Here is a 25,699-nt window from a genome sequence, read left to right as displayed (position 1 = left end):
GGTCCCCTCCAGACTTCTATGTTGAAGCTTTAACTCCCAATGTGACAATACTAGGCAGTAGTGCCTTTGGGAAGTAATCAGATTTAGATGAGGTCATGAGAATGAAGTCCCCATGATGGCCCTTATAAGAGAAGGCAGAGGCATCAAAGCTTCTTCTCACCACAATGTGAGAATACAGGGGGTAGATGGCCATCTGCAAGGCAGGAAGTGGGCCCTCATCAAGAACAAAATCTGCTGGCACCATGATCTGGGACTTCCCAACCTCCAGAGCCATTGAGAAATAAATGTGTTTAATCCACTCAGTCTACAGTATTTTATTGTACGAGCCCAAGCCAGGACACCAACCCATTAAGTGTTACTGTATCTTTAAATTCTATTGAACTTTAAAACCCTGTCAATTTATCATAAACTATATAGTTCAATATTCAAAATTTATGTTGATGGTGCAAACCAATGGGCTCAAATCCTTTAAAATAATAGGGAGTAATACTGCCTATATGAAGTTTGGATAAAAAGAAAGACACTGGAGTTTAGGATATAAAATTACAAAAAAAAAGATTTCTAAGAACACGCACTCTTCACACTCTCTCAGTAAGTTATTTCAATGCCCAATCAACTTTAATATAACCCAGAATCTCTTATTTTTTTATGTATATAGCTGGACCACTTTTCATTTCTCACAAAAAAAAAAAGAGCACAATTTCCAATTAGTTAAAATAACAATCACAGGTAGCAATTCGTATAAATATAAATTAATTTATATTTGCTATTATTTATCATATTTATATTTAATATTATTATTATTTATAAATATTATATTTATAATATTTATATTTTGCACACAGGTTTATGTTCATACTAATATAGGAGTCGGAGTCTGGTGAAGAACGGCTTTCAGCAAAAAAGATGACTTGGGGAAGTATTGTTTTAAATGTGAGTAAAGTTAAGGAGCAAAAATTCAGAAAAAAGTCCTCAATAGTTGCAAAGAAATTATTATAGAAGAGAAGATGCTCTTGTGAGAAAACACTATCTTTTCAGGAAAAAACTTATAATGTTACATCGACAACAGGAAGAAACACAGTAATATGCTTCCAACTCTGTATCTATAGCAGATTATTTGCTAATCAACTATGGCACTCTTATCCATGAATATCCAGGTGCTGAAGTTGGCATAAATAGAATGTACTTGCTATTCCAGGACCACGTATAACCCTTTACAACAGAATCAGGGTCTGAGCCTTTAAATAGGTGGTTTCCAAATACCTAGCATATTATCTCCTCAGTACCCTAGTAGTTTGCCATACAGTCATTCAATCCCCCAGGTATGGGGCAGGTGTTTTTTGGAGTACATATTTATGGTACTTTCCTCACCAGACCCTTTTTCATTTCCAAACCCTTTTTACTTTACTCAAAATTTTCTTCATCAATTTCAATATATTATATTACATCTTCTTCCAGGATTTCCATTGTCTAGGCTTATCTTCTAACCCAAAGACACAGTTTATCTATAATTTAGCTTGTATTTACTTACTCAAGGGTTCTGTGATCTAATTCTATATGGTTTATTCAATGTCTTGATTAAACACAACACATTTTACTGAACGTCTGTTATGAGTCAACTCCCATGTTGGGCAAAAGAAATAAAAATAAAGCTATTTTAGACTTTGCAGCTTATCATTTATATATAATTTTTGGTGTTTGGCTGTTGTCAACTTCCACTGGACTTTATACCTCACCTCAAAGTACAGTAATACGTTATACTCAGCTTTTTAAAAAAGCTAAAAATCAACATTTTATGTATACTCACAATTTATGACAACCTATTTAACTTTTGTTTGATGAATATTGAAATTACATCTACATTTTAATAATCATTATCAGCTTACATCATCAGTAGTAGCAAGGCTTTCACTGGGAGTAAGTTCTGAGTTTGATGCTATCCAAGTACCAGAATTCACCGACTTCACATTTTCCCCTTCTTTTTCATTGTTCTCAGAAATATGTCTGGATACAATGTCCTAAATAAGGAAATAAGATAGTTACTTATGAAAAACATTTATGTTTAATCACAAATTAAAAGTAGAAGTGAAGAATAAATGCAATACTCCTTACCCCACAGATTAACTGTGACAAAGAAATAACATTAAAAACACTGAAAAATTGCTCAGAAAATTACTAAATCTAAAGCTACTTGAGTTACATAAGAAGATTTAAATAAAATGGCATGGAGGAGTTCCTGTTGTGGCTCAGCAGGTTAAGAATCCAACTAGTATCCACGAGGATTTGGGTTCAATCCCTGGCCTTGCTCAGTGGGTTAAGGATCCAGCATTGTTACAAGCTGTGGCATAGGTTCAGACGTGGCTCAGGTCCCACCTTGCTGTGTGGCTATGGAGTATGCCAGCAGCTGCAACTGTGATTTGACTCCTAGCCTGGGAACTTCCACATGCCACAGGTGTGGCCATAAAAAGAAAAAAGAACAAAAAAAGGCAAGGCAACACATAAAAAACAGATCAAAATACTTACAGAACAAGAACACAGTTCAGTCTAAGAAAGCAAGCAGATATAATTGAAGAATAGCAACACCAAAGTAGGAAAAAGAAAGTTAAGTACCAGATACCTGCAATGCATATAAAGCCCTCTGTCTCAAGTAGTCTGTATTAAGTAGCTGAAGCTCATGGAAGAGTTCAATAAGAAAATGTGGACGAGATTCATTTTGAGAAATCAATGTAGCTACTTCAGAATAAATAGTATCCCTCAAAGCTTCAAACATGGAAAAATCACTCCCCGTTTCTGGAAGACAGAAAAGATCAGGAAGTTAATATTGATAAAATATGTTCCTATTTTATTAACTTGTATCATGACTCCCAACTTTTAATTACTTAAAAATCAGAACACATATAACTCTATTTCCAGACTTTTAAAAAAAGAATCTTAAAATTACCAAGGTAAAAATAATCTTTGAAATATCAAGATACATGCTATTTATGAGAGAAATAACTACCTACTACTACTTAAACTTATTTCTCAATAATAACTATCTGGAAAATTTTATACATTTCACAGGAACAATCAGTGGTAACCTTCCAGCACTTGAACGAAGTAAGAAAATTCCAATAATTTTTTTTGCTAATATGAACTTTTTTACACAAAAGGAAATTTGTTTATTTTGTCAATGCTAAGAACAACACTGCTCCTACTTTAAGGTCTATCTAGTTAGGTCTACTAAATCTCATATTTCCACTATTGTGCCTACTGATGAAAAACTGAATTTGTAATTGTAACATAATTTTACTATAGTATTTCACTGATGTATTCACTATAAGTTGGAGCAGCAATGACCCAAATGAAGTTTTCAGCTTCACAGAATCTAGCCATCACTATTATTTAGCAACAATTCCGCTGCATGTATTTGTTGGTAACACAGAATTAACATCCTTAAAGATACACAATCATATCTTAAGAGCACAAATTATGAACTATTCCCATTTTGAGTTCTCTATGAAAAAAAAAAAAAACCTCCAAGTGTTCTTCTAGTTATTAAAGTCTATAAACTTTCTAAAGCAATAGCAGAAGCAGAAGTCAGTAAATATTCAAAAATATTCAAGCTCCACAAAAATAGTGATAATTTCTAAGAAAGGAAATTTGAAATGTTGAGTATTTTAAAATATTATGCTTTCAAATATATATGCAAAGACCATTAAAATTTAATTCACTTTTTGCAAGATAGAAATTTTAAAAATGAAAAGCAAATGTGGTCTAATGAAAAAAACCTTCCATTAATTTACTAAGTAAATTAACATCCTCAGGTCTCAATTTCCATACATATAAAATAATTAGGATAAGAAATGTGTAACTTCCCTATCTTGCCTCATTTATGAGTATAAAAGAGGTTATATACTAAAATTCTTAGTAGTTTTAAAATTTCAAATGTGATATGGTACTATAAAAATATTTATTATGAGCAGGAACCAAAACTATCTCTATAGAACATCTCTACTTACTGGAAAAATCCAGGTAAGAAATATGTGGTAACACACAAATTTTCCCAATTTATACATTATATTGTAGTGTGGTCAATTTTAGATAATTTTTTATTTCAAAGATATAAGAATAAAGCATGATATCTTCCATACTTCTGTATGTGATAAAGTTATCAATTTAAATTATATGCGTGAAGATTAAATTATTCCCAAATAAAAATTATGCCAAACACATGCTTTATTCCCCCATCTATAACACAGAAGTAGAAGTTTTTGCCAGTCTCTCCTCTTGGACTAAAACACATTAGTTTAGGCTAGAAAAGTCTTTGTACTCAGTCCAATTCTCTGATTCCATCTTTTTATCCTACTTTCAGAGTTCTTTTCTTTTTTTTTTTTTTTGTCTTTTTGCTATTTCTTGGGCAGCTCCCGCGGCATATGGAGGTTCCCAGGCTAGGGGTCTAATCAGAGCTGTAGCCACCGGCCTATGCCAGAGCCACAGCAACTCGGGATCCGAGCCGCGTCTGCAACCTACACCACAGCTCACGGCAACGCCAGATCCTTAACCCACTGAGCAAGGGCAGGGATCGAACCCGCAACCTCATGGTTCCCAGTCGGATTCGTTAACCACTGCGCCACGACGGGAACTCCTTTAGGACATATCATTGATATATTTAGCTTTGTCCGTACCAGGTCCTTGTTTTTTGTTTTTTTCTTTAAATTCCCCAAAAGGTTTGTAACAGGCTCTTCCTTTTCATGTCAGGAGGTATTAAATAATATTTCCAATTCTAAATCATACAGAAACATATCTAATGAAAATTTATAATTTAAAGACAAAAATAGCATTCTGCAATTTTCTATGATCTTTATTTATCATGGTCTTTGCATGTCATAGTTATTTTTATTCAATGGTTTATTTTTTATACATGTTGACTAGTAAGGAAAAATTAGCAGCTACAACAAAAGTCATACATAATACTTAACACTGTAAATAAGAGCTAGGAATAAAAATAACTATTTTGTTTCCAAAAAATATTTGTTTGTAAGCATTTAAGGAACAAAATAAATAACTTCAAATAAAATACTAAATTATAAAAAGGTTTTTTCCCCCTACATGAATGTGTTGGTTATATTACATATACTAACAGAAAATAAAAACAAGTAGCCAATTCTACCAACCAACTAAAGAATTATAAATGAAAAGCTTCAGAATTTAATGAGTATGAATTCTCTTTCACTTTTACCAGCAAATGAGCAAATAACATACACACTAAACTAAATCTAAAAAAAAAAAAAAAAAAAAAAAAAAAATCAGAACAATAAAACTAAGGACGTTTAGGACCAATGGAAAATTTCAACAAAAAAGTGGACACCAAAACTAAGCAGATTGTTACCTGGCGCTTCATTGCATGCATTTCTGTTAGACTGCTGTAGTATTCTCCTAGCATGTGCTGTAGGAAAGGGCAGACATAAGGATGAACATAAAATGTGTATGAATAGTAAAGACAGGGTCTAAAATATGAATAAGTGAATGGAGAAAAGAAATAAGCAAATTTTTAAAAAATTGTTTCCCTGAATTGAAATGTTATCACAAAGTATGGTTTATGCTCTATTCAAAAACAGTCTGTTCAGGGAAAATATCAAAAGGTTTTTTCCATAAACTTGAATTGATGTGGCTGATGCTAACTATTGTAATAAACTTCTACCATTCACTCTTAGAAACTAATACATGAGGGGAAGCTTCCACAACTCCCAAGGGAGAAGAGGACTGTATAGGTCAATACCAGCAGCCATATATGCTACAATCTAATGATCATGGAACAAAAACTACTATTACATGCACGAAGAATATATATATTTAGGGTATTTAGGGTAAAGGTTAAAACTAAGTCTTTTTAGAAAAGAGGTATATTTGGAGTTCCCAATGTGGCTCAGTGGGTTAAGAACCCAACTAGTATCCATGAGGATGCAGGTTTGATCCTTGGCCTTGCTCAGTGAGTAAGGATCCAGCACTGCTGCAGAATGTGGCTTGTATACGACCTTGCTGTGGCTGTGATATAGGCCAGCAGATACAGCTCCAATTTAACCCCTAGCCTGGGAACTTCCATATGCCTCAGGTGTGGCCTAAAAAGGAAAGAAAAAAAAAAAAAAAAGAAGTATATTTACATTAATCAAATATTTTTTTAGTTCGCCAAAATTTGATAGTTATATTTTTCTAAGTTACAGTAAGTAGGTCTTAAGTACTTATGTCCAAGTATCAATTATTTAGATAAATGATATACAATTTATTAAGCCTGTCAACTCAGCTGCCCTTCCTCAACTGTTTTACTATTTGAAGTGATCACTATTTGATAAAGATAGTGAAAGAAGATGGTAATTATAAAAACTTTGGTAAAATTCTGGTGTCCTAACAAGAGAACTGATGTTTGACAAAAGCATCCTGGGCTTAACAGGAGACTGGGATTGAAACTTCAGTACCACTTGCTAGCAGTATGATCTGGGGAAAGTCATTTCAAAGTACAAATAAATGTGATGTTTCTGATTACAGAAATAATACTCATTAAAACTTTTAGAAAAGATGGAGGTGTTTAAAAATGATAAAACCACTATGAACATTTTGATGCATTTTCTTCTGGTTTTTGTTTTTTGTTTTTATTGCCACACTCACAGTGTATGGAAATTCCCAGGCCAGGGACTGAATCCAAGCCACAGCTGTGACCTATGCTAGATCCTTTAACCCACTGTGCTAGGTGGGGGATCGAACCTGTGCCTCCACCACAACCTGATCTGCTGCGGTTGGATTCTTAACCCACAGTGCAAAAGCAGGAACTCCTCTTCTAGTTTCTTCAGCCAGATTTTTTTTTTTAGAGTAAGGTTTTATTTATTTATTTATTTAATTTATTTCTTTTCTAGGGCCACACCTGTGGCATATGGAAGTTCCCAGACTAGGGGTCTAATAGGAGCTGTAGCTGCCCGCCTTCACCAGAGCCACAGCAACGCAGGATCCGAGCCTCGTCTGTGACCTACACCACAGCTCATGGCAATGCTGGATCCTTAACCCACTGAGCGAGGCCAGGGATGGAACCTGCAACCTCATGGTTCCTAGTCAGATTCGTTAACCACTGAGCCATGATGGGAACTCCAAGATTTTTATTTAAAATAGTTAGAATCATGCTGTTCAGACAACACAAAATCCCAATTTCTTCTTTTCACTTTTGTCTCCCTTGGGATAGATGCCTACAAGTACAATTACTGGATTAAGGGCATGACTTTGTTTGAGAACAACTACCACTTTATATCACTGGCCCCTTATGAGCACTGGGAAAAAAACGGGTACTTCCCCCCATCATGTTTCCTCATCTGCAAAATGAAAATAAAACCAATTCACAGGATTATGAAACTCAAGTGCGATGAATAATTTGTTTAATTTGTAAACAGTAAGGCATAACACAAATGATTAGCCACTATTTTTATCATCTTCACCAAAGGTCTTATTGACAACTGAAAATTGAGAGTCCATATTTACTGTCTCTCTCTCCATATTTCTTTGAATTTACTTATTTTTTATAAATAAGGAAACTGCCAGTACTTATTAAAACTAAAGTGGTATCAAATACGTATGACTCCACTCATTCAATAAACACTCATCAAGTGCCCACCATATGTCAGGTACCCTGCTAACATTAAAGATACAAATATGAAGATATTATCTACTGTACTGCCCAGGGACTCAAAAAGTGATAGAGGCACTTAAACAGGTTCATATTATATAATGTGACACAGGCAATAAAAGAGTTTTCAGGCTATGACAGAAAAACAAAAAGGAGGAAGGGTAACCTATTCCAGGTTGGATTTGGATGCAATTCCAAAGTTACGGAATTAAGATTTTACTTGAGGTGTTCCCGTCATGGCACAGCAGAAATGAATCTGACTAGGAACCATGAGGTTGTGGGTTTGACCCCTGGCTTTGCTCAGTGGGTTAAGGATCCCAAGTTGCCATACGCTGTGGTGTAGGTCACAGATGCGGCTCGGATCTGATGTTGCTGTAGCTATGGTGTAGGCCAGCAGCTGTAGCTCCAATTGGACCCCTAGCCTGGGAACTTCCATATGCCACCAGTGCGGCCCTGAAAAGCAAAAAAAAAAAAAAAAAAAAAAAATTTCACTTAAGAGTCTAGCAGAGAAAAGGGCTTGCAAATAGCAAAAAGACCCTAAGGCAGAAAAGACAACTGCTGAAGTGAGAAACAGCATGATGGCTATGGGAAAAACTGCAATTGTGTACCACTGAAAGAGTCAAGTTCAAGACAGGGTAGTATGAAATGAATCTGGAAAGGCAGGAAAGAACCAACCTCTACTGGCTTACAGACTTTCTCCTATAAGCATGGTAAAGCCCAAAGGTTTTAAGCAAGAGAATGATATGATTTTATATCAAATTATTATTCAGATAATATTTTCAGAATTTCAAATCAGGAGTACCAAATTTATGTTAACTTTGTTCAAAATTTTATCAAAATGTGTCAAAAGATAGTACCACAATAACAATAAAAATTTTGTTTATATTTCTTAATTTCAATAATTGTGTACTGTAATCTCTATCATAAAATCTTGCATATGAAAGAAAAGTGTGATAGATCAATTTGAAGCTTGTCTTAATACAGCTTTTCAAATCTATATGAAAAAAATCCTTAAATTAAAACAAACCAATAAAGAACATACCTGAAGATATTTCTGTAGACCTACTACATCTTATTACTTTTTCCAGTTGCTCATGATTCTTTCCGCTGAATACTTTTGCTTGAACAGGCTCTTCAGTCTGGGCTGAATGTCTGTTCCTACTTTTGCAAGGTTCACATGTGCTAGACATACTGGCACTTTCATACCCTTGAGTAAAAAAAGTGACAACTGTTATCAGTTGCAACTACCTCACACTGAAAGGGAAAATGATTTCCATAGTGAAGTAGTACAGGTAACTTAATTTAGAACACTGTGAAGGCCTAGTAAAAAAGGAAACAAAATAGTAATAATGCCTTGGAAATATCTTTGCAATTATCACTGGAGGCATGGGGTAATAATAAGAAATTCTAACACTCATTATCCTTTAATACTCCTCTCAATGAATACACCCCAATTCAAACTACATGGTAGACCTTATATAACCCATATTCTCTACTAGACTCCAAGTTAACAATTTTTCAATATTAGGAAATAAAAGAATCACATCCAATACATATAATATGTCCATGATTGACAGAAGAGTAAGAGACATTAAGTAATCAAATGCCTGCTTTTATATACCTTTTGTGTAATATGACTTCATTTAAAAAGTCTTCCCCATCCATCAGTTATACATATATTCTACTAAATCTTCCAAATTTCATTATTAATTTTTCTATGTATACCTTTGGTATCTAGCAAAGGCAGAAATTCAACTTTATTTTGTTCCACATGGACAGTTGGTTATACCTACCCTACCCTTTCCTACTTAATTAAAATTCAACCCTGGTCAATATACTGAATCTCCATACATACTGGGTTTTATTTCTGGGCATCACATCTGGTAAATTATCTACTCCAATGCATTTCCTTTTAGCCACAGAAAAGAAAGTGTGTTTAAACATCTGGTAAGGCAAGTCCTACTTAGCTTCTTCTCTTAGCTATTTTTGGGACATCTACCCTTTCACATAAGCTCTGAGATTTTTTTCCCTCCAATTTCAGAAATAATCCATGAGGATTCAAAATGGAATCAATTAAAAATATTAATTTGAGAGAATTGATATTTAATAATTTTATACGATCTTAGGATCTAATTTAAGTACATGGTTATGTTTTCACATTTGCTTAAGCTTATTCTGTGTTCTTCAAAAAAGTTTTTTAAGAACTAGTGCATTCTTTGTTAAATTTATTCCTAAGGATTTTTTGCCCTAATAGCTTTGGATACTACTTTGAAAAGAGTATTTTCATTTCTAATGAGTATTATTAACATAGAAAAAAGTTTGCACATTTATTTCATAACTACTTTATTGATCTAGGTAATTATTTTCCAGCATCTCTGGGCTCAATTAGAAAAAAACATAAAATTTGTTTCCCTGCTTTTCAAATATCTATTCCACTTCTTCAATTTGTCGTAATTCCCAAACAATGCTAATGTTGGAGGTAGAGAGGGAATGCCTGTTAACTCCTAATTTTGATAAAGATATTTCAAAGGGAATGTTTTCATTTACAATGATGCTTAATTGGCTCTAGAGCTAACAAGCTTTATAATATCTATCTATCTATCTATCTATCTATTTATTTATTTATTTATTTATTTTTGTCTTTTTGTTATTTCTTTGGGCCGCTCCCGCGGCATATGGAGGTTCCCAGGCTAGGGGTCGAATCGGAGCTGTAGCCAGCGGCCTACGCCAGAGCCACAGCAACGCGGGATCCGAGCCGCGTCTGCAACCTACACCACAGCTCACGGCAACGCCGGATCGTTAACCCACTGAGCAAGGGCAGGGATCGAACCCGCAACCTCATGGTTCCTAGTCAGATTTGTTAACCACTGGGCCATGACGGGAACTCCTATAATATCTAAATAATTGCCTTCTTAGGTGTATTTTCATTAGAATTAACTTAAAATTTTATGTAATCTACTGCTATGATATGACTTGGTATGATATGTCCTGCAATGTGGTTGATAAAATGCTGACAGATTTTCTGGTAACAAACCACGATTACATTTCTATAATAAAACCTACTGACAAAAGTCTGCTATTCTTTTGATATATTAGCAGATTGAATTTGCTAATACTTTACTTTCAAATTTATATTAATAACTGATATTAAACTACTGCTTTCTTTATTGAACTGTTATCTCTCCTTTTTACCTTCCCCTATATAAAGGTCTCTACCTGATTCATATGTTGTTTCTATGGTTTTCTTCAGATAGGCTACACCGTATCTTCTTTTCATCTACACAGATGAAGAGTCCCTTGTCTGAGAATAGGGTTCTTGAGTTGCAGTTCTTTTTGTCCATGATTGGATGTTATTTCACTTTCTTCCACTTTTTTATGTTGTAAGATTATGTGATGTCAGCTTGGTTTTTTCCAGTCAAGCTGATTATTAACTGATTATTTCAATCTAGAAACTTAGAAGATCTTTACTTTTTCCTTGGAATTGAAGAACTGTATCAGAATATACATAGGGGGAAGGGGTGTTTCTTTCCTTTCTTGCTCCTGGCTGGGCAACAGTCAACTATTTTGAATTGCAGTCTTGAGTCTTTCTTCATTAAAGATTTCTCTTTGTTATTTAATTACTGCCTCGCCACCTGTTTTTTTTTTTTTTTCCCCCTCCCTTAGAATTCCTGATATATACCAGATCTCCAAGATTTGACTTTAAGCTTCTAATCATTTTCCTCTTGGTTTTATCTCTCATTACTTTTTATTCTCTGTCTAATGTCTATGTCTAATGACACAGGTCTTCCCCTCAATTATCTAGGCCAGTAATTTAGAACTTAATAGCATTCACCTTTTTCAAATAATCTAAACATTAAATGTGAAAATCATTTTTCCAAGTTCTAAAGAATTTACAATTCGATCTGTTTTTAAAAATAATTTAATCTGGTTAAGTATTATTATTTTACTAAAATATTTCCTTCGATAACTGTTTTTACTAGATTTTACCTTTTTCAGTGGTCTGCTTCTATGTCTTTTGTCTGGCTGCTATTCCCTTTTATGTGCACTGTTACAGTCACTGGGTTAGTCAGGACACTTATGGACCCTTAAGGTTGGACCCAAGTCCTGGGCAGCTTTAATGGCAGCATGCTGAGGATGCTTGGAAGTTTCATGCCCACAACGAAAGAGACGCTCTGCCTAGCAAGTTGTCAGCCTCCCATCAAGTCAGTAAGAGGAAGCCTCTTGACTCCTCAGTCTGCTCAGCTGCAAAAGTATATGTTCTACCACATTCAGGGGAGAGAGGATGCCACCTACTTGTTCAATGACACCCTTTCCCAGTAGCAGGAAAAGACTGCCACTCATGTAAGGGAGGGAGGTGTCCTACCCATGGCTGGAGGGGTACCATGGATCTCCTCAAAGCAAGTGTTTGCCCTAGATGCTCTCTAAAGAGAACGAAAAGCCTTGCTGCTTACATCTCCAGACCACAGCAACCCCTCTGCTGATGACAAGTTCCCAATATCAAGTTAGTCTGTGATATCCTATATTATAGTCAGCTTCCCTGTCTTTTCCTAAGACCTCATTCAAGTTAGGACCTCGTCATCTCATATCTAGGGTACTGCTTTCTTTGTTGGCCTCTCACACTCTCTAGTCACTCTCATTCATTTTGCACGAAACTTACTGGGAAAAAAGCCCTCTTGGTTACTTTTGACTTTTACATAAAACAGGGTCCAACAGCAAACGATATGATGGCCAAAAGTAACATGTAAAATGATATGAACTGCCTTGAAGAAAATCAAGTATGTTATTCTAACAAGAACATTTATGCAAATGGAATTAAGCCTATGACTGATGTTACTAAATCATGCAAAAGGTGCTGAATAAACACTAATCAAGATTAAAATATATATTAAAACATATATTATACAACACACAAAATTCTCTTTAGGGAGCCCCAGTTTTTTCTAAAAAAAACAAAACAAAAACAAAACTCCAGCTACCCTCCAAACAGCTGAAACTATAGAAGCATGCTATAATTATTAAGATGCTATAAAAAGAAGAAAAAAGCATGGTTTTACATGAGTCCCACATTAAAAACATCAAGGGCTATTTAGATTTCCAAAGTTAAGGTACTACTGTTGCTTAGTTTTTCTTTGGGGTACTTTAATAGCAATGTTCCAGGGAGAGTAGGAAATTCAATGAAAGTTAGTAATACTTCAGAGTAACACTTGCCAGGCCAGCTGATACAACAATAACAATGACAATACATGATGTTCATTGCTGTAAGGGGATTATCTCCTATCTCACTTCATCATTACTTGCCTTACCCGCTTTGTTTTTCTCAGCATGAGTGGCTGATAACAGTTTAGAAAAAAACAGTATTTTTAGTTGTGTCTCCACTGTAGGCAACAGCTGCGTCATGGCACCATGGAGACCTTCCATGTATCCACAGGCCACACAGGTAAGGACTGAACCCCTACTGAATCCAAGTCTTGTCAGAAGTTGGCAGAAGGCCTTATAATCACTGGAAGGCTGTCAAGGGAGAACTTGCTCATCCACCTTCTCCTGGGTTCTGATGAAACACGAGACTATTTCACCTCCGCGAGGGCACATCTCCATCCCATACAGCAGTACTGGCTCCTCAGCTACTCGGTGTCCCACTACTCACACTGCAGCTGTCACCTGGCCCTTCCTGTTTTACTGTTGCCCTTGTAGTAAGTGGAATAAGGGGCACAGGGAGCTGGCACCTCTGGCTATTTTTCCTTTCTGTGCCTTAGAAAGTAATAAACTCTCTGAATCTAAAAAGGGCTGTTTTTTAACTGGTCACATCTGTCAGGCCTTGCCTGGCTTAATGCTAGACATCCATTTTAACTCAATCTTCATTAGTTAGCAACAAGAGTGGAAGAAGGGGAAAAAATGAAGATTCAGGGCTGGCTAGAACTCAAGGGGTCAGTGCATTAACAGTTCCATCCAATTTCCCAAGAAAGAATGGGCACCTCTCTAGCCTGGTAGAGCATGGCCAGATTATGGGTCTCATAACCAAGGGATAGGTCTGATAACTCAAACACGCAGCAAGGCAAGAAATCATGCTGAACTCATCAAGTCTGAATCTGAACCAAAGTTTAAAAGATGATTAACACATCATTGTAAAATCTTACTACAACAATATGTATCTTTACACATAAAGACCTTTGAAAGAGTACCATCGTTGGGAAACAACTTTAAATGAAGATTTTAGCATGCTACTTCTGAAAGACTGTCAGCATGTGCAAAAAACACACAGACAGTTCAGGCTAGTAAATCTGGGGTGGTACAACAGGCTGTACTCTCTCTCTCTCAAGATAGCAACTTAAGTCCTTCAGTGCTGGTCTATTTGTCATATACTATTTCCTTCCCCAGTTCTCTTCTCTTCTCACTTCATCCTGACTCTATGCTAGTTTTCTTATTGCCACTACAATTTGAAATGCTTTCCAATATTCTGTTGCTCTCCATTCCTACCTCCTTTAAGACAGAGTAAACATTCTTCTTCTAAGAATAGCTATTCCTATACCATAAAGAGAATAAAAGCAACATAAATAAGTGGTCTAGCTCAGCACTTCTCAGACTTTAATATGCATATATTCATATTAAAACATCTGGAATTTTACTAACATGCATATTGAAAAACAACGCATACTATTTCAGTTGGTATAAGGCAGGACCCAAGAGTCTGCATTTCTAATAAGCTCCCAGATGACGGCGATGCTGCTTGTCTATGGTTCACATTTTGAATAGCAAGGATTTTGCTACATATTATTCTGACTCTGCAGATATTAGTTTGGTTCTGCTATCAGGTCTTTTATCTTTGTGTGTGCGCCTTAAAGTGCTCTCAATGACAGATGGCCTTAGGTGTCTCTTTAACAAATGTGAATGTATGTTTTTGGCAAGTATTTTTACTTAAATATGAGAGAAGAAAGCAAACAGATTAGAATGTCAATATTTGCCTTAAAAAAAAAAAAGAAAAAAGCTGAACTGTGTATCTGGAGCTATAATTCTTCAGAATAAAGGAGTTTCAAAAATACAAATAAACCAGGATTTCTAGGCTCAGGAAGACATGGCCATATGTTGGCTAAGAGTCCTCTAAGACCCTACTACTCAAAGTGTAGCCCACAGTCTACATCATCAATATTGGTCAACAATGGGAATTCCCATTGTGGTGCAGTGGAAACGAATCTGACTAGTATCCATGAGGACTTGGGTTTGATCCCTGGCGACATTCAGTGGGTTAAGGAGCCAGCATTGTCGTGACTTGTGGTATAGGTCACAGATGCAGCTTGGATCCTTTGTTGCTGTGGCTGTGGTGTACGTTGGCAACTGTAGCTCCAATTCAACCCCTAAACCAGGAACCTCCACATGCCCTGGGGGGTGCGGCCCTAAAAAAAATATTGGTCAACAATGCACAGGAGCTTATTAAAAACAGATTACCAGGTCCCTCTCCAGAGTGATTGGATCACAATTTCCAAGGAGATTTGTATGAAATATTAAGAAGCACTGCCACAGCACACTCAAATTAATTTACTGAATGAGAGAATGCTGGGCTAACAAATGTTAGTTTCTTTTCATTTATGCATATGATAAAAAGCATTTTTGTGCTGTGGGCATGGGCAAAAAGGCATTTTTGTGGAGCAGTACTAGGAGGAAAAAAAAAAAAAAAAAATCACACAGTTACCCAGAGGGCCTCTCTCAAAATGGTCATTATCTAAGTAAATGTTCTCTAGTGGCACCAAGAGTGATCATGGAGAAGACACAGTAGTTGTATTTTCATTCATTTGAATAGTTTGGGATCACTGACTAATCTACTAAGTAAATCAACTCCTTCCAAAGCTATGGAACTGAAAACTTATTTCACAGATGATAAGGTATATGCTGAGAAAAATGTTACCCCTGTTCAAATCTGCTTATTTTTTTTATTAACTCAAATGAATTTATCACATCTATAGTTGTATAATCATAACAATCCAATTTCACAGGATTTCCATCTCACAAATCTGCTTGTTTAAATGTCAAATCAGATTCTACACATGAGAGGAGGGGTAGGAGCCAAGGATTTTAGGGTACATGAAGTACTGAAATTAAAAGAAAAAAAAAGTACATGTATTCTTTTTTATATCCATGGTTTTCATCAGATTTTTCAAGGGCACCATTATCCCAAAATGGTTGCAATGAATGCTGTCAAAGTTTACAAGTGGAGGGTTTTTTTTTGGCTGTGTCTGTGGCTGCACTTGAGTCAGGGATCGAATCTGCTAGAGTGAATTATTTATTGCAGAGTCTCCCAGAACCTTCACTTTATTAAACTTATATGTATTGTGAGCTTCCAAGAGGAGTTAGCTGAGAGTAGTGAGTTTTTCAACTTCTCTGATTATAAGACTAGAATATTTTCTTAAGCACCAAATATATCTCCTTGAACACAGAACCACCTTTCAAGGCCATAATCAAGAGGTGTCCCTTGTAAACTGCAAGGAGGATCTTTTAGCTCTAATATTCCAGATTTTAGCTAATAAATCTATTTTTAACCTAGTGTTAGACTTCAGCAAAATTTTCAAAAATCACAGAAAATTTTTTTAAAAAGTGGCATTTAGTTAACGCTATAAAGAGAACTCTGATGACAAGATTCAATAAGATTCAATAAAATATGGGTTAATGTTTTACCATATCAACTAAGGTTCAACTTCTAAAGGACTAAGAGCAAACTTGTCTTAAAAGTGATTTCAAGAGTTCCCATTGTGGCTCAGTGGTTAATGAATCCGACTAGGAACCATGAGGCTGTGGGTTTGATCCCTGGCCTCGCTCAGTGGATTAAGGATCCGATGTTGCCGTGAGCTGTGGTGTAGGTTGAAGACGTGGTTCGGATCCTGTGTTGCTGTGGCTCTGGCGTAGGCCAGTGGCTACAGCTCCGATTCGACCCCTAGTCTGGAAATCTCCATATGCTGTGGGTGCAGCCCTAGAAAAGGCAAAAAGACAAAAACAAAACAAAACAAAAACAGTGATTTCAGGAGTTCCTGTTGTAGCGCAGTGGAAGCAAATCTGACTAGGAACCATGAGGTTGTGGGTTCTATTCCTGGCCTTGCTCAGTGGGTTAAGGATCAGGGGTTGCCGTGAGCTGTGGTGTAGGTTACAGACGCAGCTCGGATCCTGCGTTGCTGTGACTGTGCCGTGTAGGACAGCAGCTGTAGCTCCAATTTGACCCCTAGCCTGGGAACCTCCATATGCCACAGGTATGGTCCTAAAAAGCAAAAAAAAAAGGGGGGGGGATTTAATCTATATGATATTCAAATATTCAAAAATCGCAGTGCAGCTAGAGGCCCACATTTCTTTAAATTTAATCCATCAAGGATCTAGCCAGAAGTCATGAATAAAGTTTTGCATGTAATATTAAACAAGAGAACAGTAAAACTTCAGAGCTCATAGGAACTACATAAATAGGAAACAAAAAGCTTTAAGGGAGTTCCCGTCATGGCTCAGTGGTTAATGAATCCGACTAGGAACCATGAGGTTGAGGGTTTGATCCCTGGCCTTGATCTGTGGGTTAAGGATCCGACGTTGCCATGAGCCGTGGTGTAGGTTGCAGACGTGGCTTGGATCCCACGTTGCTGTGGCTGTGGCATAGGCCAGTGGCTACAGCTCCAATTCAACCCCTGGCCTGGGAACCTCCATATGCTGCGAGTGCGGCTCTAGAAATGGCAAAAAGACCAAAAAAAAAAAAAAAAAAAGCTTTACGAATCACAAAAAAGAATCCCATGTTTTAAAATATCTACATTAAACCCTACTTGATAAATTTGATTTAAAAATTCTTCAAATATAATTAAAAAACGACTTTGTTTAAGTAGGTCTTGAACAGTGCCTACTCACCTAAGGCACAATGAAATTATACATGTCAAATTCAAGAGCAAGGTTACTAATATTTATGATGATCATTATTCAACAGAATTCAAGACTTACCAATATTTTTAACTCTGCCTTTCAGCTGAGCAGAATGCTTCTTCTTACTCTTCGATTTGGGAGTTTTATCTTTAGATGCCAGGCTGGCCTGTGCAGATGCTTTTCTTGTCTTGAATGTTTTAGTTATTGTTGCTGGATCTACTGGATCAGGCATACTGCTAAAGCTTTCTAATGACTCTTCATCAAAGTGGCGTCTTCTCCTACCGGTATCTAACTGATTTTTACGATTACTATTTGTTGTTTTCTCTACAGACACGGCAAATCCAGTCTTGATAAATGGTTTTTCTGCTTCACCTTCTTGGTCATATAACCATGGTGTCCTACTGTTCTCGACCTCCTCTTCAGGCTGTTTTTGATTCCTTATCAATGAAAATAATTTTTTACACATTACAATGATATATTTCTATGTCTACTGAAACTCCAGATATACTTAATTTATAGTCTACTAGTAGATTCAGGTAAATAAAATTGCCCAAAGACTATAACTATATTCCCACAAAATGTACATTAAACATAAAAATATTACACAACCTAATGTGTAAAGGTTACTTTAAGCTTTAATTTTGGATCTTTCTCATGCAACCATTCACCAATGCAAGTTCCAAACCCAAAGATCCAGCATACATGATGGAAAAGAGTAGAAAAGAAAAAAAATCAAAGGAGTATGAGACATACAAGGAAAAAAATAAACTTGGAGAAACAGCTGAAAAAGAACCGTAAATAGAGAGTTTAGAAACATACATGGATCTGTCACCTAAAGCAGTTCAAATACAACCACAATGTGGTGAAAACAGTCGGTCATGCAACCAGTTAATTTACTTCTCTGTACATTAAGTCTAATTTAACTCTGTTAGTATCATTTTCCAAATTTTATCTTTTACATATTGGCCTCCTTTAACATGTTAATAGATATACACTGGTTGTCTAAATTTGGAAAAAAAATAGTCAAAACAAAGCTAAACAGGTCTGCAGTATTTCTCATAACTTTTAATATGCCAATGTACTTTATAAATGTCTTAGAAGGGAACACAAGAGAACAAGATGTCCAAAACTATTTATTACAGAACCTGACATGGACAACAGTGTTTCTGAGAATATAATTTGGGAAAAACTGTCTTATAGGGATGAACTCAAGACGAAGATGGCTTGTATTCAGCCTGTTGCATGTTTCTGTATGCCCTGAGAGTTAAATGACCTTTATATTCTCAAATGGTTGAAAAAAATTTAAAAGGAGAAAAATAGTTTTGTGATACATGAAAATGATATAAAATTCAAATTTCATTTCCCATAAATCAAGTGTTATTGGAACATAGTAATTCATCTGTTCACATATTGTTTATAACCACTTTGTGCAAAACAGCAGAGATAAATAAATGGTTACGACAGATACTATGGTCTGCAATATTTACTATTTACTATTTCCTTTACAGGAAAAGTTTTCTGACCCCAGCTCAAGACTATAATGTTTCATCTGACCTCTTGTTATCTCCAGCCATTTAATTCAAGGAACCTATAATAGTTGAAATCTTAGGAGGAAATAAGGTCTAATTTGAAGTAGATTGAATACCTAAAGTAACAGCAGATACCCAGATCCATCCATTTTTTTTTTTTAAACTAACAATTATGTAAAATATGAATAACAATGAAGCAGGGGCCTTCCAACAGGAAGGCTACTCACTAAAGCTTTGCTTAAGTATTTACTGTTTATGATGGAGATACAGCAACCATCATTTCTGAATGTTGACTGTGCACTAAACATTGTTTTAGGCTGATAAAAGAGAACTGTCATGCACAAAATGATATTTAATAGGAAAAAAATGGTTAGTAGAGCTAAGAAAAAGAGTCTACAAGGGTCCATCAAAGGATTCCTGAAGGCAAGTATTAAGTTGAATTCCAAGAATTTTTGACTAACCAAGTAAAAAATAAACAAAAAGTTGATGATTTAACAGTTAAAACTGTCAAAATGCTAATTTAAGATCTTAAGACATGCCCAATCACATTAACTAAAGGGAAAAGTAATGTGAATTGCATATTTATACATAAAAGACTAAGAAAGACAAAATTATAGAGATACTTTTTGACACAGCAGTATTAAGCTCAACTGACCTCTCGTATTTCATTCTTTTAAAGTTTTTTTTCTGAAGTAAATAACAATAATAAAGAGGCAATAAGATTTTTTTTTACCAGCTGGCTATCAAAATCATTTTCTGGATTAAAACAATCAATAAAAACATTAATCAAGCCATAAAAATGCTTAGAGGATGATTAACCTGAACCAATCCAACAAGTCTTTTACATAATTTGAATAAAACATTGTACTTAGGAAGATTATATTAAAAAGTAATAAATGTGAGAAAGAGAGAAAAAGAAATCCCATCTATGATTGATATCACTAAAACTTCCTTGGCAAAAACTGTTTTCCTAATCTAAGAGTACTCAAAATTACATCTGGATGGGCCTTAGGAACTTATTCTAAACATAGGCTATGAATCAAATAAAAGAGCTATCACTTTATAACAACTATCCCTCAGCAGTTAACATCAGTTTCTAGTTTTAAATGAACAAACAGTGAACTGGCATAACCTTCAATGACAGATATCAAATCAAGGCCAAAGACATTCTATAGGTTAGGTCATACCCTTCCAAAGTGAAATCTCAAAGGACACCCTGACCAAAACTGAACCGCTCTTGTAACTAGGGTTAGGAGGTATACACCTGACAGACAGCTGGTAAAAGCTTCATAGTCCTAATATTATCAAGCCAAACAATCACAAACATCCTCCCTAAATACATTTTCAAATTACATATAATTAGATGTAATGACAAAGTGATGTTTAAGCAAATAAGTGTTTACAGTCAAGTACCTTTGTTTTTCTGTTCCAATAGAAGAACTGCTTTCAAAAGGTTTTGGAAAAGCCATGTATTCTGTTTTCCCTGAAGGATTCTGGACTAATGGTGGCTGTTGTTCAGTGGGTGTAGAAATATTCTGAGAAAAATCTCCAAGATTAGAAGGAAACAAAGGACTGAAATTCACACCTAATTTAAAAAAACAAAACAAAACAATGGGTAAAACAAAAAAGAAGCACTCTTAGCTTTAATATGAAACTGAAAGATAGTTTTAATTAAACATGCCACTCAAATCCATCAAAGAAATTGTAATTAAAACAAACTCATTTATTCAATCAGTTTTTACAGCTCAATCAACTATGTTTTCAGCACTGATGAATCGAAGATAAGTATTAATTCCCACCATCTTAAGAGTTAAAGTTTTGAAATAAAAGTACTTGACATTTATCAAAGTATTACTCAGTGCAAGACTCTACTACAGGCACTTTACATGTTATCTTGTTAAATGCTCAAAACAACACTCTCAAACAGGTACTATATTCATTTTAACTGGTGAGAGGCTCAGAAATCAAATGCCCAGTAAATGATAGTGCAGGTTAGATCTGTATGACTGACTGCATGACTTCAGAGCTTATGTTCTTTCCACTGTATTCTACTTGGGAAGTAAAATATAATAAAATACTTAGCATATACTGCTATATTAGAGATATCTGCAAGGAGCCACTAACAACTTGGGGGAGAAGGGGATCAGGGAAGATTTCACAAAACTGAACCGGATTGTGAAGAATGTAAAGTCTTTGTACAGGCTGGCATGAGTATAATACATATTATGATGAAAAGGAACTGCAATGCAATTTTCTCATACTACTTGTCACTCAGCGGTCACGAATCCAACTAGTAACCATGAAAATGTGGTTTGATCCCTGGCTTCATTCAGTGGCTTAGGGATTGGGCATTGCAGTGAGCTGTGGTGTAGGTTGCAGACACAGCTCAAATCTGTCACTGCTGTGGCTGTGGTATAGGCCAGGAGCTGCAATTCTGATTTGACCCATAGCCTGGGAACTTGAATATGCTGCAGGTATAGTCCTAAGCAAAAAAAAAAAGTCTGCTGCCCATATTAATCTACATTCGAGAACAGAAAAGCTTGTTAAATTGTTTAATAGCTTTTATAATCCTCTTAATAAAATACACTGTTATACATGGCCATTTATATTCACGAAGCTCCCCAACCCTTTTTTTCCTCCTATATTCCCTGGCAAACACCTTCACATCCTCCGTCTTCAGACTCATCTCATCTAACAGACTACTTAACCCTGTCTACTTCCAGAATGTATTTTAAATTACTGATACTGCCGATGCCTTAGATCAAACCATCATTCCTTCCCTGACATCACTGCAGTAGCCTTCTATTCTCAGTTCCTTCCCCCAATCTCTCAACATTCTCACTAGTTAATTTTTCTAAAATATAAATCTCATGCTATCTCCCTGCTCAAAATCCTCCAACAGCCCTTCTAGTAAGCAAGTCTAAGTTTCTTTGAACAGCACAAAGGCCTCTGCTGCTCTCCAGCCACATTAATTACCCTTCCCCTGAACACCACCCATACTTACTTAAGGACCTCTAAACTCTCAAAGTGATAATACTGTTCCAGTGCCTTATAAGTGGATCCACTGATAAGTGGATCCACTGATAAGTAAATCCTTTCTCAGACTTCCTGCTGTGGTACACTACGTTAAGAATCTGACTACAGAGGCTTGGGTCACAGTGGAGACGGGAGTTTGACCCTCAGGCTGGCACAGGGGGTTAAAGGATCTGGCGTTGCTGCAGCTGCAGCTCAGGTCGCAGCTATGGCTCAGATTCAGTCCCTGGCCCAGGAACTTCCATGTGCTGTGGGTGCTGCCATTAAAAAGGAAAAAAATACATAAATAATAATAAGTACTTTCCCTTCTAACATCCCAGGAAACAAATTCTATTCATTCTTCAGCTTTAATATCACTCTCTCTGGAAAAAAAAAAAAAAAAAAAAAAAAAAAAAACAGATGGTGCTGTAAAACCTCTTGCCCAAGGAAAAGTAGGCCACTCACCTCATCTGCTCCACTGCTACAGCACCCACAGCTAAGCACTAAGTATTTATTGACATTCTTAGCTTCTTCACTAGACTCTATATTCCTTAAAGGATGAACCTTACTTATCTTTGAATTCCAGTCATTTATATAGTGTCTGGCAGATGACTGGCACACACAAAAAAAAGAATGAATAAAAGCCTAAACTAAATAAAATTAAATATAAACCTAAACACTCATCTTTAGTCTAGTGATATATTTCCCAACCAAGACATGAAGCTCCTCTTCAAGACATTGCCTTATTCATCTCTCCTCTCCTAACATTTTACATAGTGCCTAATGTATAGTAAATGGGTTAATTCCCTTTCTTCTTGATACTGAATAATTCAAAGGTGTAAGATAGAGCCATCAGTCAGAATTTAAGAATTTACTTAATTTAATTAGCAACCATGTTAACCTTAGGCATTCACTATAAAGAATCAATATAGAAAGGTGTTTGTATCTTTGTAAACATTTCCTACCATTCCAAAAGGGACTGATTAAAATCTATGTAATAGATTAATGTTATTCTCAAAAACTTTGCATTTACTTATTTAAGTTTTCAGTCACTTACCTGGTGCAAATGATGAAAAATTAGTAAACCCCGGTAGGTTAAACAGATTTACAGGCTGTGCTGGAAAGCTGAAAGGACAAAATAAACTGGGAGAAGGAGGGTGTGATGTGCTACTGCCTCTTTCCTTGCTTCCAGGTTTTTCTGGATGTTGATTTTGTTGGCACATAAGTTCATTTAGCATTTGTTTCAACCTATAAAAAGTTAAGTAGTCAGTAATTTAAAGATCAGTTACATTGCCATCTATTTAAAATATATCCAGAAAGAATATACATAAGAAATGATATAATAGTATACAGAAAAAACTGACTGCTCTGATGCTTACAACAAATATGTGCTTGTTCTGCAGGCTTAATTAAATAACACAGCCTTTCGAACAAGAACTGTATGAGCACTTCTGTCAAAAAGCAGACATAATTACATCAAACTCATTTTTATTGCTATTCACAGCTTTACTGAGATAAGTAGAAATTTACACACTACATAACTCATCTAAGGTAAGTAAAGTTGAATACTATAAATTTTTAAAACAAAAGTCAGGTCCACAGTATTAAAAGGAAACACTGGGCAAAATCATGGCTTATAAAATTCTCAGATGACAAAGAACATTCAAATATGCAACTTGGCCCATGCCCTTTCCTCCCAGAAGATAACTATAAAACTCTTGCTCAGTTTTAGCACTTGCTATACACTCTCACTACTTCTAAGAAACATTACCTTTGCACATTATTCTGTTGCCATGTTAGCTGTGTATAGCACTGGTTCAACTGGTGCATTATAAGATGTACTTGAGGAGATGCAACATTGCTGGGCATAACACTGTAAGGGCCCGTGAGAAGAGTTTGTAGCAGACAAGACAGAGCCTATGGAAAGGAAAATATTATTTGTCATAGTTACTGATGACTTGAGAAAACATTTTTCAAAATGTTTCAAAAACAAGATTAAACAAATTTATTTTCATAGTAAACTTTACCTGCTGATCTTGCATCAAGGTCTGACAAATATTGACGCTGAAATCAAGTTGTTTCTTTAGCTGATTGATTTGTTCTTGCCATTGTTCTTTCTCTTCTGCATAAGAGAGTTCTGATACCCAGCGAAGGTTTTCCTGACGCTGCATGCTAATATTCTGCTGCCTCGTTTTGGCTAAAGGACGATAGTTTCCATCTGCTGAAAAAGGGCGATTGTTCTTCCACCTAACACAAGATTTAAAGCATTAAATCATCTTCTGTAATTATCTGGTCTTTAAAATCTGGCAATAAACCCTGATACCCTGGTCCACAGGCATGTAGCCTTTTCCTTTTTAATTCATAGAACTTAAAATGTATGGGAAATACAGAGAGAAAAAATTTGGATTTTTAGCTTTGTACAAAATCATTTTTTATTGTTTTCCAGTCTTTTGTCATTTATGTTTTAAAAGTGTCCATATATTCTGCAAAATAAAAAGTTACTATATCATAAGCATTTTTTTCCATTCTTTAAGCTTAGCCACATAACATTCCATTAAGTGGGACTACTTAGCCATCTTTTATACATGAAACATTTTTCAGTTATAAATAACAATGCTATAGATATTTTTGTTCACAGACCTTTTTTACTATCTACAATTTTTTTATTATTACTGCTTAGTTCCACAAAATAAAAGCAAATATCAAAGCTTATTGCGGACAGCCGAGAAGATACAAGGAGCCAAGGAAGGGGGCTTGCCTGAATGGTGCAATTCCGAGGGCAAGCTCCTAATCAGGAAAAGGGGCCTGTCTGAACGGTGCAATTCCGAGGGTAGGTTCCTAAACAAGGAGATGTCTGCCTGTACGGCACAATTCCGAAGACAGGCCCCAGAAGACAATAAAGCTCACCCGCTGACATAGGTGGAAAACTAAGTTTTCCAGAAAACAATTTCCATTTTGCATTGCTGAGTGGGGATTGTTTCATGGATGACTTGGTCTTTTCTGTTATTCACTTGTTATTCAGTTTTCCTCAGTCTTTCCTGATTATTTACTTATCATTCTTATTTTCCGTTCTTATTTTCCTGTGGTGATTTGTGATTTAACAAAATTACAATAATAATATAATAAGAATTTCATCCTGAAGGACTTTTCCCTATTCATATCCAGCTTAATTAAAACATAGTGTTTATCTACTAACTACACAGTAAACTTTAGAGTTAGGATTTTAATGAAGTTCTTAGAAGTCAGACATATATTATTCTTGACCAAAAGAACCCAGCTGTGAGTTTTGTCCTTGATTTTAGAAACTTTTAGTGGTAGCTGGCTAAGTTGATTTGTATTTTCTCATACTGGTTCCCTGCCAAGGACACTTTGAAGATTGACACTAGTCTGAAGACAAGATTTTTTTGTGTCTGTAACTTCTTCAGCTTGTGGGAACTGGCTGGCCATGAGATGGTTTGTGCCGAGTCTCCTCTTTCCTACATTATATGCTGCACCTGTTTGTCCTTGAACTGTACTCACTAAATTTACTTAAGTTGAAGATTTTAAAACATGACGAATTGCTACTATACCATGTGATCAAAAAACAAAGCCTAATAGTTAACCAATGTACTTTTAACACTGTGATGTAATCTGT

The 25,699-nt window shown here is 35.7% G+C and overlaps 1 protein-coding gene across 50 annotated transcripts in view; it reads right to left on the bottom strand.

Annotated features, from left to right (window-relative positions):
- The window catches only part of PCM1 (pericentriolar material 1), a 108,048-nt gene that overhangs the window by 38,561 nt on the left and 43,788 nt on the right, over positions 1-25,699 (bottom strand). For 28 of the 50 annotated variants that reach the window (XM_085002992.1, XM_021077919.2, XM_085002997.1 and 25 more), the window contains 9 exons: positions 24,093-24,312; positions 23,837-23,982; positions 23,123-23,313; positions 20,467-20,638; positions 17,603-17,961; positions 8,691-8,855; positions 5,372-5,428; positions 2,618-2,790; positions 1,887-2,018 (listed from right to left, as the gene is read on the bottom strand). In XM_085002992.1, coding sequence (XP_084859118.1) covers positions 1,887-2,018; positions 2,618-2,790; positions 5,372-5,428; positions 8,691-8,855; positions 17,603-17,961; positions 20,467-20,638; positions 23,123-23,313; positions 23,837-23,982; positions 24,093-24,312 — 1,615 coding nt within the window. The remainder of the gene's footprint in view (positions 1-1,886; positions 2,019-2,617; positions 2,791-5,371; positions 5,429-8,690; positions 8,856-17,602; positions 17,962-20,466; positions 20,639-23,122; positions 23,314-23,836; positions 23,983-24,092; positions 24,313-25,699) is intronic. The other 22 variants (XM_085002998.1, XM_085002999.1, XM_021077923.2 and 19 more) reach the window with 2 other exon arrangements.

The sequence above is a fragment of the Sus scrofa genome, chromosome 17 (assembly GCF_054392235.1).
Source record: "Sus scrofa isolate SSC_HxYL_T2T_F1_AM1 chromosome 17, Sscrofa_HxYL_maternal_Yorkshire_Landrace_v2.0, whole genome shotgun sequence".
Lineage (NCBI taxonomy): Eukaryota > Metazoa > Chordata > Mammalia > Artiodactyla > Suidae > Sus > Sus scrofa.
The sequence above is the reverse complement of the archived record's forward strand: the minus strand, read 5'-3'. Positions and strand labels throughout refer to the sequence as shown.